This window comes from Scomber japonicus, chromosome 13, assembly GCF_027409825.1.
Source record: "Scomber japonicus isolate fScoJap1 chromosome 13, fScoJap1.pri, whole genome shotgun sequence".
In the NCBI taxonomy this organism is placed as follows: Eukaryota; Metazoa; Chordata; class Actinopteri; order Scombriformes; family Scombridae; genus Scomber; species Scomber japonicus.
Window position 1 is genome coordinate 18190338 of NC_070590.1, and position 20292 is coordinate 18210629.

At 39.4% G+C, this 20292-nt stretch overlaps 1 protein-coding gene across 1 annotated transcript in view; it reads right to left on the reverse strand.

The window, feature by feature from the left end:
• Positions 1-6700: 6700 nt before the first annotated feature.
• Positions 6701-20292, reverse strand: part of grik1a (glutamate receptor, ionotropic, kainate 1a) — a 33561-nt gene continuing 19969 nt past the window's right edge. Inside the window, exons 11-18 of the mRNA XM_053331100.1 lie at positions 16893-17006; positions 16255-16458; positions 15647-15870; positions 14828-14946; positions 14198-14415; positions 11930-12155; positions 9627-9877; positions 6701-6868 (exon numbers count right to left, since the gene is read on the reverse strand). Of these exons, the coding sequence (XP_053187075.1) occupies positions 6701-6868; positions 9627-9877; positions 11930-12155; positions 14198-14415; positions 14828-14946; positions 15647-15870; positions 16255-16458; positions 16893-17006 (1524 nt within the window). The remainder of the gene's footprint in view (positions 6869-9626; positions 9878-11929; positions 12156-14197; positions 14416-14827; positions 14947-15646; positions 15871-16254; positions 16459-16892; positions 17007-20292) is intronic.

Genomic DNA, 20292 nt, shown 5'->3' on the forward strand with positions numbered 1-20292 from the left:
GGCATGTTACCCACGGACTGCAGCCACGCGGCAAAGAGCAACACAACAGGGCGCAGGCAGGGGAGGAATGCCGTCTGCTGTCCCCCCGTGGCGGCCCGGGCCCAATTAAATGTCTCAGATGACATGACTTTAGCCCGCAAAAATGCCCATAGCTGCAGCACTGTTTTGAGTGACATGGTCATGCCGCTGGGATGGTCTTTGGCTTTGCAATAGCTGTGTAATGAGGCAGTTGCTCAGAAAGAAATATCTCGTGCTATAATAGTTCTTGCGGAAGAAAATAGAGCATCCCCAAGTCTGTTTACCTTTTTTGAGAGAGGCTACAGTGCAAAGCCTCGTAATCTTTGATGGTAAACTTTTCATACTTGGATGAGTATCTAAATAATGTGACAGGGGCACATAAAGATGGACTTTTAAAGGAGCACTCCATTGATTTTACGCATGAGCGCTAGTTTACACATTTAGCTTGTGAAAACTGAGTTCTGAGCTTTCTTCTGTCTTTAAAATGATCATCAATTAAAAACACACAATGGAGTTGCATTATGGGAAATGTAGGAGTGCACATTGTGTTTGGAGCCTGGCACATACAACATACTAAAAGTCTGGATATTTAAGCTTCTTTTGCTGTAGTTTTCTTTTTTCTTTATTTTATAGTGCAATAGGCTAAATTGCCAGTGTGTACCCCAGTTAGATGATAAAACTTTTACATGGCTCTTACTGTATGATGCATATGCACGGTTAATTCAGCCTCTTATACATCAAGATGTCTTACGTTTCACAGCTGTCCAGTGTATCTCTATTTTTTTCATGACAAACAAGCCACTTATAAAACCATTGGATTATCTGAAAAATCAATTACAGAGCTGAACATAGATGACTCCCCACCGGTAATTTAACACACTAAATACCCACTTGAATCTTGGGTGAAGAGGCATCACAAGCTGCCCTCCATCTGGTCGTGTCAGGCTGACATGATTAGAATTCATTGTAGGCCTAAATATCACAGTAATAATAATGCTAAATTAAGCATATGAGGATGGGTCTGAAAGGGAAAAAAGGCATAAATTCATCTCTATGGTTCTCTGAAAGAACTATTCAGGCTGTCCTCGTGCTCTGATTTAACCCTCATGTTGTGTTCATTTCATGTTTGACAATTTTGTGTTCCTGGTCAAAAATGACTGCTCCATTAAGACTTATCATAAAAACTGTAATAATACATAATTATCACTTTTTGTTGTGTTAGATCTTTTTATCAACTTCAGTTCTTGTGAACATTACACGTTTTGAACTTCTATCTGTTACTTATGGCGTGTATGCCTTACTGATCTGAGCGTATATTGAATTTGAGTTCTAAAACGCATCATTTCTGGATTATTATGAGAAATAATCAGATGAAACATAGTACACTGTTTATAACAGACTACTGTACAAAGGACAGTACACTTGACAATTTCACAATATTCCGAGATCAATGTCTTAATACATTAAAGAACAACAAGAACAATAACATTACCATATTCATCAGTCTATCAGATGTGTTTTTGCCTGATAACAGAAAACAACTGAAAACTGAAAACAAATCCAGGCTTCTAAACTTGGTGGAGGGTTTACTCAAACTTCAATGGTGTTTTTTCTCATGCACATGTTGGACAATATGTGCAGGTTGTTGATGTGCCTTGCAAATATATGCATTGTGTTTATGGCACATTATGCTTGTTTTCACATCTGTTGGCACACACAGACTGCACCTCTTCCTTTCTTTTGTCACCTCTCTTGCAGCAAATCATCTTGCTTCTTCCGACCAGACTCTGCATCCCATAAATTGCTGGTAGACTGGTTTCTGGATCTGTGCACACCAGCCTAAATCAAAACACCCATGTATGCTTTCATGTCTATCTGGGTTACCTCCTTCCAATTGTCTTTGTAAATCTGTTTCCCCTCCAAGTTGGTCATGTTTACCACCTTGGTTTCGATGGACTCAGTCAGGAACAGTTCAAAGCAGGATTTGATGCAATCAATCCGGGATACGACATATTTTGTAGGTCCTGGGGTCATCCTGATGACATCTTCAGCTGAAAGCCTACCTTGATTCTCAGGTGGGGATGAAGACCAGGATAAGTTCCTATTCTTTGACTTGAATGTGACAGTAGCCTCAGCATTGCCATCCTCTTCATCTTCTGACACTTCCTCCTCTAATCCATCCTCACTGTCAGTTTCTTGGCCTCTCTCCTCCTCGTTGGTCAAATATATAGTCTATCCTCATTTACGGTATATCAATCTGCCATGGTGCTGCAACACAATGAACTGTGTGCAAGGCCTCAAAAAAACATTATATAGGCTACCAAAGCAATGAGAAAAGTTCAATACTATTGAAACAATTTTGCAACTGTCTGTGAGAACTGCCAACAGGTGTTGTTCCCGCAGGAGAGAGACTCTACCGGGCAAATGTTCCCATAGTGGTTGCCAGGGAACCCAACGTGTGTGTGCGTGCGTGTGTGCGTGCATGCGTGTGTGTGTGTGTTTGCGTGCGTACATGCGTACGTGTGTGTGTGTGTGTGTGTGTGTGTGTGTGTGTGTGTGTCCATCTGACAAATGAGGATGTACCTGAGCTCAGTTTTTTACACTAATTGTAGTGTCCCCCATTCATTTCTGTACATTGTACAAAAGTCGAATAAAACAAAAATTGTATGCAAATTAATAGAATTTATTTTGTGTGTTGAATCCTCTTTGTAGACAAAGTCATGGAATCTTAGGTCAGTCTGATCAAATTAACTACAGGGTTAAGGCTGTGATTGGTATATTTACATCCATATGTTCACTGCACCTGCACACCAGCAGATGACAGCATTCCCCCTGAATTTCATACAGCCAGCATTTTCACACAGACAGACAGTGAGACAAATAGAAGGAGAGAGAGAGAGATAAATGATTCTCTGCACCTCCAAGAGTCCTCCTCCTCCTCATTTGTCTTCACTGACAGGCTGTTGACACAGACCTGCCTTATTGGCCCTAGAGACTGTTCATCTCATTGTGATGGATGGGACACGCTCAAGCATCTGCAGGTCTCTTATGCTGGAGTCATAGTTTAGATTTGATTCTTATGTACTTGTATATAGTTGAGAGCTTTGTGTAGTGATACATGAACCAGGCTTGGCAGGTTTAAAGGGTTTCAATGGTAGATTTAACATAGAGCGGTAGAATATCTGAGATTCAGTACAAACAACCTAGGAAAAAAGTAAATGTAATGTAATGAAATGCAGAAGTTAATATATTTGCATAATGCATGTGGTTTTATACAGGTTGTAAAATTCAGCCCGTTTATATTTAGTTTTTCTTTGATTTGTTGACTTTCTTTCAAGTGAACTTAATGAAGCACAAGTATAACCCTACTGTCAACAACAGATTCTTTGATATTACTCTCTTTGTTACTTGGATTTGTTCTCAGTGTCTCCTCATCTGTGCAATAGGTATAGAAGTATGGATCATAATCTTTGACCTTCTTTGTCCTTTGCTGGCAAAAACAGACAGATGGCACTATCCTTTTATCTCTCCACATTTCTCTTTTACCTCTGCAACACCACAAAGGTTGAATGCTTCAAGACCAGTGAGACAAATCATTTATCTGGGTGAAACAAACAAGAAACTGAACACAGGTGAGGACAGAAACATTGTTCGACAACATAATATTGTTCAGGTGAGGGCATACTAGGTTAGTATGAAGGAGCAGAACCCCTCTCAGCTGTGCAGAATGCCAAGGTCGGAGTTGTAATCCGTGGCCTCATTCATGACGGATTAGATAATGATGAAAAAAAAAGAAGAAAAATACAGCCTTTGGTTTTGATTAAGAATTATGGGGTTAGGAGATTAGAGACAACCAAACGCTATTACATTGGACAGAGCCCAATCCCAGAATTAATCTGAATACCAAAAAAGAGAAAAGTCATTACATGAAGAGATTAAGAAAAGCTCAGTCCAATTCTCTTAGGATACACACAAACCGGTGCACAGGATCCACCGACAGAAATGTCACATGCAAAACCTCTGACTTGAGTCATTTATGGCATTTTATTGCTCTTTCCCGTTTAAATGTGTTTGTGTCGGTTGGGAATCAGAGGTCAGTTTTAAAAGTCCTGACATTATTGATAATGGACTGTATAATGATTTAATGCTTCAGGTGTGCCATTAACAGTCATTCTCATTTTTATTTTTCAAGTTCAAGTTGTATAGGTAGAGCAGTCGTCCTCCAATTGAAAGATTGGCGGTTCGATTCCCGGCTCCTCCAGTCCACAGCTTTTATGAATTGCAATCTTTCTACAAAGTCAGGAATACTGGCTGGCTGGCTGGCTGGCTGGCATCAATAGGCTTTTCAAAAAAAAACAACAAGATAAATGATATATGCCACCAGTACACATCCAGTTCACTGGCAGCGTACACAGTAAAACTAGAGGCGAGGACAGAGTCACTGAAAGCAGGTGCTAATGAGAAGAGATTAAAAGGGTTGGGCAAGAGGTGGTAGAGAGACAAGGAGCATATGGGACCTCTTACATTCCTCTTCCTCACTGATTAATTTAGATCAGCTTCAGAGAGAGGGAACAAGCATAAGGATATGGGGAAGCACCTAATAGAGCACAAAACACAGAATTTTTGAAGAAACTGTATTACAACCATTCACTTGTTTGTTTTGTGCAGAGATGTCTACATGATGTGTCTGTTTGCCTTCAGGTGTCAGAGTTGATTATTCTGCAACAGCTCCAGATGAGAGAAGTTCAATTCAAATAGTGATGTGTGAGTCATTCAGTGTTGATAGCCATCAATGTTCTCTTTATTCATTGTGCAGAGAAGTAATAGTACTGAAGCTGCTGAGAACATTTTCATTACTCATTCTGATTACCTGCAGTGCAGAGGTCAAGGCCAATATGTGGTATATACAGTCAGGAGATTGATCTTCATTTTTAGATTTATGAAAAGAAGAAATAATTTGTTTATGTGATGAATAAAAGAAAATTGATTGATTATAAATTACACAAATCAAATTTAAATATCCCATCCAGACAGGTTTCCAGACATGAACAATTTGAATTATAATTTGTGTCTGATGTGTTTTTTCCACTGAAAAAAGTACCTCCGTAAAAATCCTTGAAATCATATCTACTCCCTTTCCCTCATTGGGAAATCTATGAATATGCAAACATTGTTCATTACAAATGTGTAACTGCTAGAGATAAGACGACTCCTACTTCAACAGTCATTCTCAGTGTTTGTGCACTGGAGGATTCAGGTTTCTGCAGCACACTTGTAGAAACTGCATAGTGGACCATGATTGGTTTCCAAATTAGTTGTAGATGAATATGAAAACTAACTGCACATACATCACCATGCACAATGAATCTCAAACATCCAAGTGAACAGGAATAAAAAAAATTGAGTGAAGGGGTGTGTGTAAATAATGTTTTCATTCAACATCTTTCAGCATGTACAAGCCTGACCTTCTATATGTTTGTGGTAATGTGCTCTATTACCAATATAACGTTTTTATGCTCATTATGAGGCTGTGCCAAGGGATTATAATTGTATCATAAAATAAATTGCCCTTTACAGATGCTGGTAGTTATATTACATGCACATCAAGCTTGTGAAGTCTTTAAAAAGAAAAAAAAAACATTGTGGCAGAAATGTTTCACTTTTTTGAATACACACAGCCACTGGGATCCACTGTCCCTACTGGGAGATGAGCTCACTCCTAAGGCTTTCAAATTGCAAATAGAAAAGAGCTGATTTATATAAAAACAAGACTCTATTCTCCAGGGAACAGGGGGAATGTGTCTTGTTTTTGACCTCCTGAGAATTTCACACATTGAATAAACAAACCAAAAAAACAAAACAACTGCCTCTCATTTTGTCCTTTCCTTCTCCCTGTATCATATCCTTTTCTTCTCAGACAGCCATATTTCATGATCACAAGCATTTGTGAGGCAAGTGTCTGTGTGAGTGTGTGTGTAGAGGAGAGGGTTGATGTTTGTGATGTGGTTGCTTGAAGGGTATAAAACAGCAGATGTGTTCCTGACTTTCCTTAGAGGTCCTTATCTCCCTTCGCTGGCCAGGGTTGGCTCAGCAATTCACTCTGAAGGTACTTCGCAAGCTGCCAGTGGAACAGCTAGCTGCCAGTAAAGGCACACAAAGGAACATGCATACACACACACACACACACACACACACACAGACACACACACACACACACACACACACACACACACACACACACACCTGCCAGCGATAAAAAACAAAAACAACAACAACAAATCTGACAGCAGTTTTAAAAAAATGCAAAAATTGTTTTTACTCTGAAAGTCGGTAAAGTTGTCTTACATTTACACAATGGGGATATCTCTAAAGTGTCAACTCTGCACACTGCTCAGAATGGTAAACTACAGCCATGAGGGAACAGCAATGGTATACTATGAGAGAGTTTTCATTCTCTTAGTCATCACTTGCCTTAACATTACATTATTAATGTTGATAAAAGGCCAAGATTTTGTAACTACATCTACAGTATACTGCTTTATGTATTATCTGTACAAATACAGCATAAGGATGGGGGTGATGAGGAAACAACTTCATATTATATGCTGGCTCACAAACAAATCAGAGGAAGTGCTCATATAGCTGTCTTTGATCCAAGTTCCATCACTTTTTTGATCCAAGCTCAAGTGCTGGAGTCCCGTCTCACTGCTTCCCTCTTTGTAGTATGTTTGGGTTGACAGAAGATGCAAGCTGACCTTGCTCCGCTGTGGGGTCGCGACCTCCTTCTGATGCCTTTGTAACACTGCAGGGAGATACCCAACTCCTCCATCACTGCTCTAAAAGACACACACTGCAAAAGAGGACCACAGTTAAATGCCTGGGCAAGATTGATTTTCACTATGACCTTCAGGAATGTTGGCCACTATTTGAAAGACTGTACTAGAATAGAATGTACTAACATGAACCAACCAATGACTGCTGTTCCATAATTGGATCAACTGGGGAATTGTTAGATACGCCATTGACTGAAAACTATACTAATTTCAGTTTGAACCTAAGGCCATGACTTTTGATCCAGCCTTGCAAGTTGGCTTCAATGAGTTTGCCTACAGTTGAATGTAAGCAGACAGCCAATAACCACAAGTTAGCTGTAAAGTCTAACCAGACAAACACCAGAAATGATTAAACAGGCATACATTGTAATTTGTCTAAAAGAGTTGTAAAACACTTGTAAACTCTGTTGTCTCATCATAAAATCCAATTACATAGACAAGAGATGAAGGACAGTTTCTGCAGTGCAACATCCTAATACAGCAAGCCATGAATTCATAATATGGTAATTATTTGAAATTATCAGAGAGGGCCATCTGAAATGAGAAGCCTCAGGCTTATTTGATTCTGCAGAATAATACTTTGCATTGAGCTCATTAATCTTCTATCATGTTTATTTCCCTTTCATTTTCCTCTCTTCCAGAGGGTGTGCTCACTAAATTTATTTAGCAAATTATCATTCGTGGCACAATGTCATCACATTTTTATCTGCTGGTCTTTGCATCCATGGACCAGAACTTTTTTCTTTTATCCTCAGGCTATGCCTAAGGCTTCACAAACTAGTATGGCTTCCTGCAGGGTTCCCACGTAACCCGTAACATTCTGCCTCAGTGACAGAAGAGAAACCTTTACCAACCTCAGACCTTACTTTGCTAAGGTATCTTATTTATTTATTCATTTATTTATCATTTTTATAGTGCTTTACATGTTGCATCTCGTGCGCTGATCCTTAACTAATTGAATATATGCCTGGGTTTTTCTCACATCTTACAGCAAATACAGATGGATTGCATTTCAAGATGACAAGGTCAGTCCAGGGGAGCAGTGAGGACCTTGAAAGTCCATATCCCTCTTTGATTCCATCCATCATTACTTTGGTTAAAATTGCCTGCAGTCACCAGCAGTCATTTATGAAATTACAACTTTGCTTTTGGCCATGGATCTGTGTCATGGGACATTTTAACCCAACACATAGTTTCATCACTGTTACCCAAATTTCAACCAACCAAACCAGTGTACCAGAGAGCTTAATGAGGAGGAAAATATTCTAATAACTTCTCCTATCTTTTGATTTCCCAAAAGGCAATCAAAGTCTGCTTCTAGTGTACACAAATGTCTACTGAGACTACACAATGAATGAGGCATAACTTGTGGGCTGGTGTTGGAAGGCTTAATCAATGCAAGCTAGGTGTGTCTAGTAGCCAAGTGGTTAAGATGCATAATCATATGGTCACCAGTTTGATTCTAGTTGGGGCTCTTTGTTATATGTCATCCTGCATTTGCATGGAAGTGAGAAAAACAATTTACACCAGAACAGAACTGCAGAGCTCTACACTTCTTCTAGGAACATGGCTACTACATTTTGCAAACTATACTGAATTTGAATAACTTTGAGCTCAAAATGAAACAAACATGTAACTCAAGCATTTTATATAATAACTTGTAACTTGTATACAAATAAGGGGAGAGCTGTTAATATAACCACAAGGGAAAAGAGGGCATTTTGCAGGGAACCAGCTTGGGCACATAGGCTCAGATATTAAAGGTATAGTGAAAGGGATATGGTAAATGGGACAGGGTGATGCAGGTACAGATATAATGGGATCTTTTAACAGTGGAAAAAAGAAGACCACCTGGTTATAGGTCTTACAAACCTATTATCTAGACTGTATGTGTTGTAAATGTGCTGCCATGGCTACTCTGTGTCATCCCCCAGTAGCCTGCCGCTCTCCAGATCTGTAGATAAGGAGGTGCCAGAGGAGGAGGTGGAGCCACGCCGCTGAAACTGACGGGATTGCACCCCATAAAAGAAACAAAATGCCTGATGCGAGCATGCAAAGAAAACAGGATGGAGGGAAAAACACAAAAGAGATCCACACAGAAAAGTTAGAACATATTCTCACAACCTATAACAAAAAAAATATTTTAAAAAGCCAGTACAGCATAAGAGACAACACAAAACCAAGGCAAGGCAAACGCAAATAAATGAATAATTTAAAAAAAGGCAGATAGAGCTAATGCTCAATTAAATGAGATAGAGATTCTTCATTTGCATGTTGTGCTTGACAAACAAACTGATGGAAAAATACAGAAGACTTCATTAAAAAAAAACAGCAACCAAAATATGCAAATTCCAGCAAAATCTAGTAATGATGACATACTGTTGTCATGCATTATATATTGGATGTATGAGAAAGAACAAATAATAGCAAGTGAATGATTTGTTGATGTTTAACCCATTAATTACTGTGTTTTTTTCATACGCAACCATCATCTAACAAACACTTATATAGTGAGAAGTGATTTGCATTTGTAAATATGAAACAAAATATTACCTGTCTTCAGTTTCTGAAAATGTATGTAAGAGTATAAAGGCCTCTAATTTCCTATAATACTCCGTGATATGAAACAATCTCCAATTATTGCAATCACATTCTTTCCTATTCACATTCTTCTCCTCAACAGATATTTTGAAACAAAGATCTCATCACAGGTTTCCTCAGAGCATATCTTCAATATTTTAATCAAATTGTTTGTCCTCCATCTACATTACTCACCTCTTCTATGTCAGCATTCCTGCGGGCCTTATAGATGAACTCGCCAATAGCCACAAACACAGAGAGCACCAGACCAGCAGCCAGGACAATGAAGATACCACCGATGTTTTCCACACCCAGAGCATTGGCCTCCTTGTTGTCCTCCTCTGGACAGCCATTGCCTCTCCACCATTTCTCCTTCATCATGTGCAGCTTCCCTTCCTCTTGCAGCTGAAGAATGGCAATAGTCACTTTATCCCTGTATGGAGAGCCTGGTGAGGGAGAGGAAAGAGTAGAGAAGTCGAATATACAGATGTACCGATAAATACATGCTGTTTCCTCTAAATGCCCCAATTATAAAATAAGGCACTGCTGTTGTTTGCAGTGTTTTAGTGAACCATAAGTATTTATTTTCACCATGAAATTAAAGCCTGTACTGTAAGAGCAAAATGCACTGTATGTGACAGGAAACATGACTTTATGTGTATTTTGAGGATATAAAACTACAATTTGCATTTCTAATGTTTGTTATTGTGTATTTGAAGTAACAATGCTGAGCTACATCTGCATACATTTCCTCTTTTACCAGTGTTCTGAATGCTTATTTCTGTCATAATTATCACCTGTTATTTTCTGCATTTTGCCTCTATTTATTTGCAGCATTATAAATTACATAGTGCATGTCTGTACTTCCTGGAGAGGGATACCTTTTCTGTTGCTCTTCCTTGCATGGTTTCCTATTCTTCCTCTTATTTGAATGAATGGTCTATGGATAGCAATTTGTCATTTTAAACTATATAAATAAAATTGACTTGATTTAAATACAACATACAGTATAAGCCAGCATTCACTTGTATGAGGAGTATGAACTGATGTTGTAGCAAATTAAAGAAGATTTCCATTTTGGCCGCATTTAAGTTAGTGATTCAAAGCCGTTAAGCCCAAAGCCTTTAATAAATGAGCTTGCCAACAGCCTGTGATGACTATAACTGTGAGTTGATGGTTAGTGAAGACGGATGAGATTGTTTTGTGGTGACTGATTATGATATGCTCTGTAGTATGCATGAGTAGAGTGATCGTAAACCAGAGTAAATTAACCTTGGTTATTTTCTGACAAACACTGCACTGTTTCAATAAACAGTAAACCCTACATGACTAAAGACTCTGCATAAGAAGAAATGAGCCTCCAGGAAAGAGGATAGGGAGGAAATGAAGCGGATACAGAAACATCTGAGGGGGAATACTGCTCAGGGGAAGGACTGCTACAGGAAGAAGAAGGGGAAACCACAGCAGCACAACACACAGGATGTGTTGTTGGAATGAGACAGGGCCATGGATTTGAAGGAATGAAATTATTTTCAAAAGGTTTGACAAGGAGGCTTTGGCTCCTTCAGATCGTTTCCTCTCCACTATCCTCCTACGACACCCCAAGGCCTCCAATATCCAACACCTGTTGATCAAGTGAGATTCAGCTGTCGGCTCTTCTCAGTCAAGGCATGGCTGCATCTGCCCTGAGGTTATCAGTGCTGTGCCACTCAGTGTCATTTAGTTCTTGAGCCTTTGTTATCTGAGTCAGGACTTGTACAGAGTCAATCTGATGTGGGTAATACTGCCTGATCGAAATGTAATGAAGTCATTGGAAGGACTGTTTCTCACACGTCTGATGATTAGCTGGACCCCCTCCAGTTTGCTAACCAGCTAGATATTGGGGTAGAGGGTGGTATTTTCCTGCTTTGCATCGTGTTTTGCAGGAAAATGAGTCCTTAGCATCACAGATCGAAAAGCTAGAAGGACATTTTTTTGTGTAATGCTACATTTTCAGTACTTTATCATTTTTGATAAATGCTGCCCAACCTACACTGTTTCTACTGTGGTGCCCTTGAGCCTTAACTCCCATCTGATCCGCTGAATCTGCTCAGTGGCTGCTATTGTACTTGGCAGCCTATAGGCACGGATGTGTGCCACTATGCAGGTGGGGAACATGTTTTGAGCAAAGTGCTTAGCAAAATTTCCCCAGTTAAGAAAAAAAAATCAAAATGAACTCCTAGAGTGAGATAGACACTTAAGCAGGAGGATATTGTAATATAAATAAAAAACAAAAACATATACAGTAGAAAATACAGTAGCAGTACTTTTCTTTGAGTTATTCTAGCCATATGAGCCTAAATGTTTGCAGCCTAGTAGGAAACAAATAATTAATGTCTGAAAATTTACACAATCATGAAAGACATTAAATATGAATAAAAGTGACAAAGATGGTGCTATGGAGATCCACAATTTACAGTCTAACGACAATCTACAGTCCTAATCTCATTATTTCCTACCTATGGGTGTTCCCACTCCGTAGCCCTTGGAGTCTATGAGACCTCCGATCTGTGTGAGGTTGCAGTTTCTCTGGCTGATGTACTCGATGCTGGTGGACTCCATCAGCATGGCGTAGTCTGTCGTCAGGACCCTGGTGATACCTTCCCTATTGTTCTTAACCAATGCAGTGTTCTTCCTGCTGCTCATGAATGCCCACATCTTCTCATAGGTGGAGATTTTTGATTTCTGCCAAAAGAATCAGACAGAAGAAAGTTGGCAAGAAATACTGATGCATTTGTTACTCTATGTAAACACAGGCTATGTGTGTTTTTGGCTGTACATACAAAGTACATATACTCAACTATATTGAATATATTATCATAAGCACATACAGATTTAACAGCAGAATGTGTAGTACTTTATATCTTTGATTGTGTGTATTGGTGTGTAAGTGTGCCTATGTTTCTTCTTGCTCAGTCAGAGAAAATGGGACAGCTGTGTTCTAAATCTCCTCCAGCTGATTCAATTTGTTCGAGCTATCAACACAGCCTGCTTCTTCCTATCCAGGCAGCCGTAATCACTGGCTGCAATCTGGGAGGATAAAGCACTGCATGGATCACCCCTGCTGAGCCACCAGGATGCAAGGAGAGTGTGTGTGTGGTGGTGGGGGAAGGAAGTGACAGCCCTCCCTGAGGACATTGGTACAGGGATACATTATACAAGCTAACAAGTTAAGGTATGCTCAACTTCAACACAGATATCCCAAAACACTAACACAAGTAGTCTTAACATGCATCATGTAAATGTATCATCATATACTCTCTTCTTGACGCATATTTCATTTAAGTTAATACAAGTCTTTTTTTTCATCTTTCTGTCTTTAGATTGTTTTCTTTTTCATGGAATATTTAGCAAAGATACAGGATGATGTGAGTACCAATTGAGGGAACCGTCATGATCCTGATGTTCTAAAAATAAAGGCATTATACCACTCACTAATAGTTAAAAAAAAGTTTTACTATTGTTCTCAACATCATCTGGCAACACAGTGTTTTGTGTATTCACTCAGTTGAGCAAATTACACATTCATCCATCATGAGTACACACTGTTAAGACTTTTGCGCCCAGTTTTTGATAATAATGTTGGTTGCTTGCTAAATGAGTAACTAATTGAATTAGAGGTGGAACGTTCAGGATGTACATCATGTGGCGGCTGTGACTCAGAATGTAGAGCGGGTTGTCCACTAATCGGGAGATAGGTTGTTTGATCTCAGGCTCCTCCAGTCCACATGTTGAAATATCCTTGGGCAAGATATTGAACTCCAAGTTGCACCCAAAGGCTGTGCCATCGGTGTGTGTGTGTGTGTGTGTGTGTGAATAAGTACTAGATTAGATCTCCTGATGAGCAGGTTGGTACCTTGCATGGCAGCCTCTTCCATCAGTCTGTGAATGTGTGTCTTAGTGGTTGAACACTGACATATTGTAAGTGCTTTGAGTGGTGAAAAAACTAGAAAGGCCCAATAAAAATGCAATCTACTTACCATTCACACAGTAAGGAACAGTTATAAACACAGCAAACAATCGTTAGCTCTTTTGCTGAAGAATCATAATAAAAAACTATATGTCTAAAAGCCTTGCATGTTTTTGGTTTCATCAAAGAAGACAAATGTTTCTGCTAAAGGGAATGTATCCTATTTCCAGATTATATTTATGAGCTCTACCAATATACATTTCCAGTTCAAAAATCTCTTATACTGGCCTTTTATGTAGTCTCTCAGTTCAGCCTCTATCTGACTCAGGCCATTTTAGCTCCTGTCTCCTTGATGCTTCCTCTCTTCCTATAAGCCTACTCTGTTCCATCCCTTGGCAGACTTCTGAGATACATGCATACATGTTCAAGCCTGAATCTGATTCAAAGTATGTGAGTGGACAATGCACACAACCCGTGGAGTAACCTTAGCAACAAAGGCTATAGAACAGACGAAATGTTCGCACATTCTGATGTCATCATGAGGAGGAAGTAGATTCAACTTTGCAAAAGAGCATTCAGAGCAGGCTGAAGCCATGGCTCTTCACTTGCATGGGGCATTTTGCATAAATTCACCTCAAGCTTTGGAACTTTGACTATATTTAACATAGCTATCCAACATCTATAGCAGTATAAAAATGTAATGTTTTAGTCAGTTTAGTTTACTTAGTTTAGTTAGCGTATGTGTATTCTGTATTCAGTATTATTAATTATACTATAACATGTCTGCAGGAACATGCAGGAGCCTGCACCGGTTTACCTTAAAGAAGGTCATGGTGGATCCATCCCTCACTGCACCATATTCAATCCTCGTCTGCTTTGCCAGGTCGTCTGCTGAGTCAATGGGCGCATCCATTCGTTCCACAGTGAGGAAGGCAGCCAAGTTGGCCGTATAGGAGGAGATGATGATTAACGTAAAGAACCACCAGATACCACCAACTATACGAGTTGACAGAGCCTTAGGCATTAGCTCCGAGCCTGGAGAAAAGTAATGGAGGGACATTAGGTTAAGAAAGCGCTTGGACTGATGATGTCAGTAGGTTTATTGCCTGCCCAACCGACTTATCCTATCCAAATCTGCTGCTTGGAGGGAGGTCAAGTCCCCATGAAATGCAGTATAATTCCAATAACTGGGTGAGGTTGCAATTCATAGGGAATGAATCCAGGCTACATGTAAAGGGCATTCACAGTGAGTGGAAGGTGAATATTTGGGCTTTTTGGGGAATCGGAAACAAATTGTATACACAACATTGAAACCACATTTGAAGTTGATAGGGAGCAATATTAAAATATTTGTGGAGTCATCTGTGAAATTTCAATCAAATATTCAATTCCTCTTAATTCTGTTTTGGTCTCCACTCACTCTAAGAGCGAAATGTAAGATAAATACCTTGCCGCATGAGTGCTCCAACACCAAACCAGAAACTGTTGAGTAAAGTGAAATTGTTCTGTATTAGAGTCGAGGACGGGTTGCACGGATGTGGGTTGTACCACTCATATGGAGTAAACCTGGGAGACAATGAAGAACATAGAGGAAAAAAATAGATTAGAGGAATTTCAAATATTAGGAGGAAAGATACAAAATCTAAACAAGCAAAACCCTCTTCTATGTTGCTAATCGCGAGGCAGGGGGACACACTGGTCATGCACTTGACTTCAATGCCGGCTTCCAGCCTTCTTCAGTTTAAACTTCATCTTGATTTTGCATTTTGATTTTCAAAGCCAATCTATTTGCTGGGTGCAACCTGCTGGCAGGGGTTTTACAGTACACACCACCTCAGGTGAGAGTAAGGTGAAGAGCAAGATCGCAATTATTCCCGCAATTTTTAACAACAATGATGAAAGCCAATCTGGCAGCTGACAGGCAGCTCAAAGCTTATGTTTGTTTAAAAAGAATAGCTGTAGTCATGCCACAGTCATGCCAATTATTCCAGACCATCTATGTTTCTTGTCATGTGAATTTGAATTTGCATGACTCTGTATATCATTTTAAAATGCCAGGCGCTGGCCACCATCTCACTGCTTTCCTGTCCTTTTTTACTTCCAAACTCTTATTGTCAAAGGAGCTTGTGGCAAAGTTGACCCTAAAAACAGACTGGCCACAGGCTTTTAAGTAAGCTGCCTATATCCTATAGTATACCTCAGGATTATATCTTTTCATCATATCATACATAATCTCATTATCACAAGCATCAATCTGTGCTCTTACCTTGCAATCACAAAGAGGACACAGCTGACTCCTGTGCAAGCTAACAGCACGTACATCCAGATGTCTGGAGACAGGGGATTAAGGAAGGAGAACACGCCTGGGTTGGTGCCATTAGGTTTGCGGTACAAGATGCTGATGCCTAAGGTCATGAAGGGCTTGGAGAAGTCAATGACCTTCTCCCTAACATAGGTGATGGTCAAGGGAGCCACAGCAAGGTCTGCTACCTGCACAAACCAAAAGAGAAAGGAAGATACTACAGGTAAAATGGTACTGCTGAAGGTTATCCATGACATGTTCTAGTATTCCACTGTGGCAAGACAATCTGGCTTGTTAAGATCAAACCATTATTCTGAATGAAGTACAAAACAATATAACAACACTACAGCTACAGTCAAACATGCTAACTGAATTTCACGTTAATGCAGTGTTTTTGTCCTGTGGATATTCTATATCTGGACCTTGTGGATCTTGGCTCTATTTCTCAGGAGAGGGGATTCATGAGAAGTGTCTAACTTTACCTCGTTTTGGGACATGAATGGATTGTGGTGAAACCATTCATGAAAAAAAGTTGTTTATACCTGTGAACAGAAACACCACTACTAACTTACATGGTCGATAAGCTCCCTGACCATCCCGTTCCACTCTCCCTTGTCATTCTGGGCTCCGTATTTCCCATCAGCCACCAGTCTGACTTCATACGTAAAACCCAAGATGTTGGAGAGCTCTTTCAAGAGGTCCAGGCAGTAGCCCTCAAAGCGATCATTTCCAATCAGCTCTTTGTCTGACTTTCTCTGCATCACATAGGGATTTTCCTGTACAGAAAAGGGAAACACTGCATTTTATTGTTTTCAATGCATTCCTCATACTGACTTATTTCTGTCAATGCTATGCTATCTAAGCAGGCAGCTGGATTTTTTGAATCATTACCACTCAGTTCCTAGATCTATTGACCCTTGGGTGAATGACAAGATATCTAAACAGCAGATCCAGCTGTGTTTGAATTAGTAAATCTAGATATTCTTTTTTTTAAATTACTTTAATGACTGATAATATACTTGGTCTACACATCGCTGAAAATACAAATTCAAATCATCTAACCAACTCAGTTGAACAATCATATTCCTCTCCTAAAGAAAACTCCCCACTCCCCTCTGTTGTGCCTTTATCTGCACTCTTAACATCCCATTTGTGCTCCCATTCTTTTCCCCATACTGTCATTTGCTTAACCTTCCTCATTCCTTCTTACCAATATTGTGGTGACAATAAGAGTCCTGTTAGCGAGAGAGTCTGTCACATTGTTATTCTTGTCTCGGTTGGACTCCATCAGGTTCATCCCCCTGTACGAGTTCCACACAGCAATCTGGAAAAGCAAACAGGGCTTTAAATTTATTGAATCACTATTTTCTACTTTGATCAGAACCACAGGAAGACACATTTGACAAAGGCTATTGCAGTCACCACAGAAGGCAATATCATAGTGTACTGTTGTTACGTCTTTGAACAAGGCTGTATTTGTATCATTAATGATCACTAATGGTGGCTGTTAAAACAAAAGCTGACTGATTATTCATATTATCTCTCTCTGACACAAAATATACAGAGCCTGATCTAGTCTGTAAGTCTTAACAGGAAACTATATACTGCTCCAGCACACTGCAATATTAATAATATTTTCTGATTCATCGAACAGAAAAATGAAAAGAGACCTGACACTCCCAACTGTTTGGATCATTTCCAACCTTCTGCTCCATTCACTATTTTGCAACAGTTACCTTTGCTCAGCTTTACTTTGATGATTCAGAAGGAATTCAATTTTTTGTGCACAGTGTATATGAAAATTAAGATGTAGTTTACCCAAACTGAGCTGCCAATCATGTGCATCAGGTAAAAGTTTACAGCTACTACGATTCAAACTAATATCACTCCTGTTGTAGGTGTAGCAATTATCTGGGAACAAGTCACACTCAGGTTTTGAACATGCAGCCTGAACAACAAAGCAGTTTTTTGTTTTTTTTGTAACAAGTGTAAAGATGACCATTTTGTATGCTTAATTATGGCTTGGGTTTGGCATGGACATCTGTTAGTATTCATATTTTATTTTGTTCAAACTTGAAAGAAGTGAAACTGTGAAATGCTGTGTAGTGAAAAAAAAGAAAATAGTTATGAACATATGTTAATCACAATAATATCCCTTGTGTGCATAATATCTTTTCAATATGATGTGAGGAGTTGGAAATCACACCAGCAGGGACTGTATAAATGAAGGGCAGGGATCAGACATGGTCAGAAGGGATAGAGGATGACAAGGCCCTCCATACTGTCATAGCAACTGTGAATGAGAGTGTTCGGTTCATTGGACCAGGCAGTATAATCCAGGCAGTTATCAGATTAGATCAGGCGCCTGGCAGCTGGATTTTGACCATTTCAAATCCCCTCACTTGTAAAGAGCTGAGCAAAGGTCAAGGGGTCCCATGACAGTGATGCAATAAATTTAAGTGTATTAAAGGGATGGTTCGGAGTAATTTCGACCTAGTGTCATATGCACCATTACGTCTATCTAAACACTCCCTCAGCCTTTTTTTTCATTTGGTCGCAAACTGGTGGAGTTAGAGCTATCAGCCGAATGGCTTAGTACAGGCGCTAATGGAACCAACAGTGTATCTGGTAAATGACCCCACTAATAATGCCTGTATTGTTATCAAACTTCTACAGTAGTACAAATAAGGTCTTTACTCATAAATCTATGCATTGGAAAGTTTGTAAGTACACCAGGAGTTAATTAAAATAAACACTTACCTGATGGCTTTTACTCTGCTGCTACTGCTAAAGCTGTAAACAGAGTACCTTCGAAATTGAGCCACTCATCTTCACGTTCGATGTGCCCTGTGTGGGATCTCGCACGACCACACAGTATTTCAGTGATCGCGCAAGATTTCGATGATGTTATTAGTGGGGTAATTTACGAGATACACTGTTGGTTCCATTAGCGCCTGTACTAAGCCATTCAGCTGATATCTCTAATACCACTAATTTGCGACCAAATGAAAAAAAAGGGCTGAGGCGGATAGACGTCATAGTGCATATGACGCAAGGTCGAAATTACGCTGAACCATTGCTTTAATTGACCAGGCTTCATTGTTAACAGAACTAAGGCAAGTAATGGAGGCACACTTTCCTCCTCTGGCAATACAGTCTGAGAACAAAAACAAATGAATTTGGTTATTTTTAATGAGAAACAATGGCTCGTTCTCTCATTCACTGCATAAGAAGATGAGTTATAGTGAATGCAGCAGTACTTCTTATTAAACTGAACACTACAGGAGGTAGACTATGTGTGATTACCTATTGGAAAAGATAAAATGCTTTTCACTCCTCATTATGTTCTATCTTGTACTGTTCACCCAGTCAGACAGATAGAAATTGTGCTCATTCACACTTTGCTAAAATCACTCTGTACATATCTCTACCGTGGCATTTCACAAGGGTCCTCTCGGTACAGAACTCCATAAATCTGTCTTATCTCTGGACACTGCAGATGAGGAACACAGTGAATGGGTTGGAATTTAATTAATTGTTTTGTCCTCAATCTGAGAGATAAATGGACAATATTTTTTGGGAGGTGTGGGGGGATTGCACATGCTCATGCTACATGTTGTTGAACATTTACGGAAACATCCTCCTATGTGAAATAAGTGTGCACTGTCAGTCTTAAGTTGTTTCAGTGATAAAGCAATCTGACCAGGCCAATGAATTCAAAGCTAAATAATATAGGCTAAGACAACCCCACGGCATACAGTCATTAGCATCTAAACCCCCTAAGTTATGAATTTACTGTGTATAGCCTTGCAAATTTATCGTGCATACCAGAGCAGCTCCCAACAACAAAGTGTGCTAGGAATTCTCATATGCTGGAACTAAAATGTTATCTACGAATCCTAAAGCTCATCTTCATCCGGAGCCAAATCAGACTGGAAAACCGTTACCACAGAGCAGGAGAGATGCTAAGCCAAACCAAGAAAGAGGAAGGGAAAGAAAATGCTATTTTCAGAGAATCAACGACTTTAAGAGAAAGTACTTTATTTCCCAGGAGACTTTGACTTTGTTTAGTCTCATCATCCTCTTTGGAGTATATTTAACACTCCAGTGCCAAAGAACGAACACAACTGCAACCAACTAATAATTCATTTCTCATAACCATAAAGTCAAGCCTGGTGTGGGAGTTCCAGGGGTTGTGGCCCTGGTGTGAGCAGCCCAGGTGTGGGTGCTTAACCCTTTGATACATAAGATGGGTCAAAAGTGACCCGACAGAGTTTTAATCGTAAATATCTTTGCAATAAATTAATTTCACAATTCAGAATTCCAGGAATTCCTCAACTAACTTGTTTTTGATCATCACAAATTCTTATTTTCATTTTTAATTTTTTACTTTTTTAATAAAAATCATTTTTGTACGACTACCCTTCTAAAGCGCAACATGGGTCAAAAATGACCCGTATTCATTTCCTATGTTATTTCATGCATGGCTGTGTTTCTTTGCTATGTAATTTAAAATATATTAATTTAGTCATTTAATATTTCAAACTATTTATTACATATCTTGTTTTTGATTACCATAAATCATTTTTTTTCATTTTCTCTGTTTACAT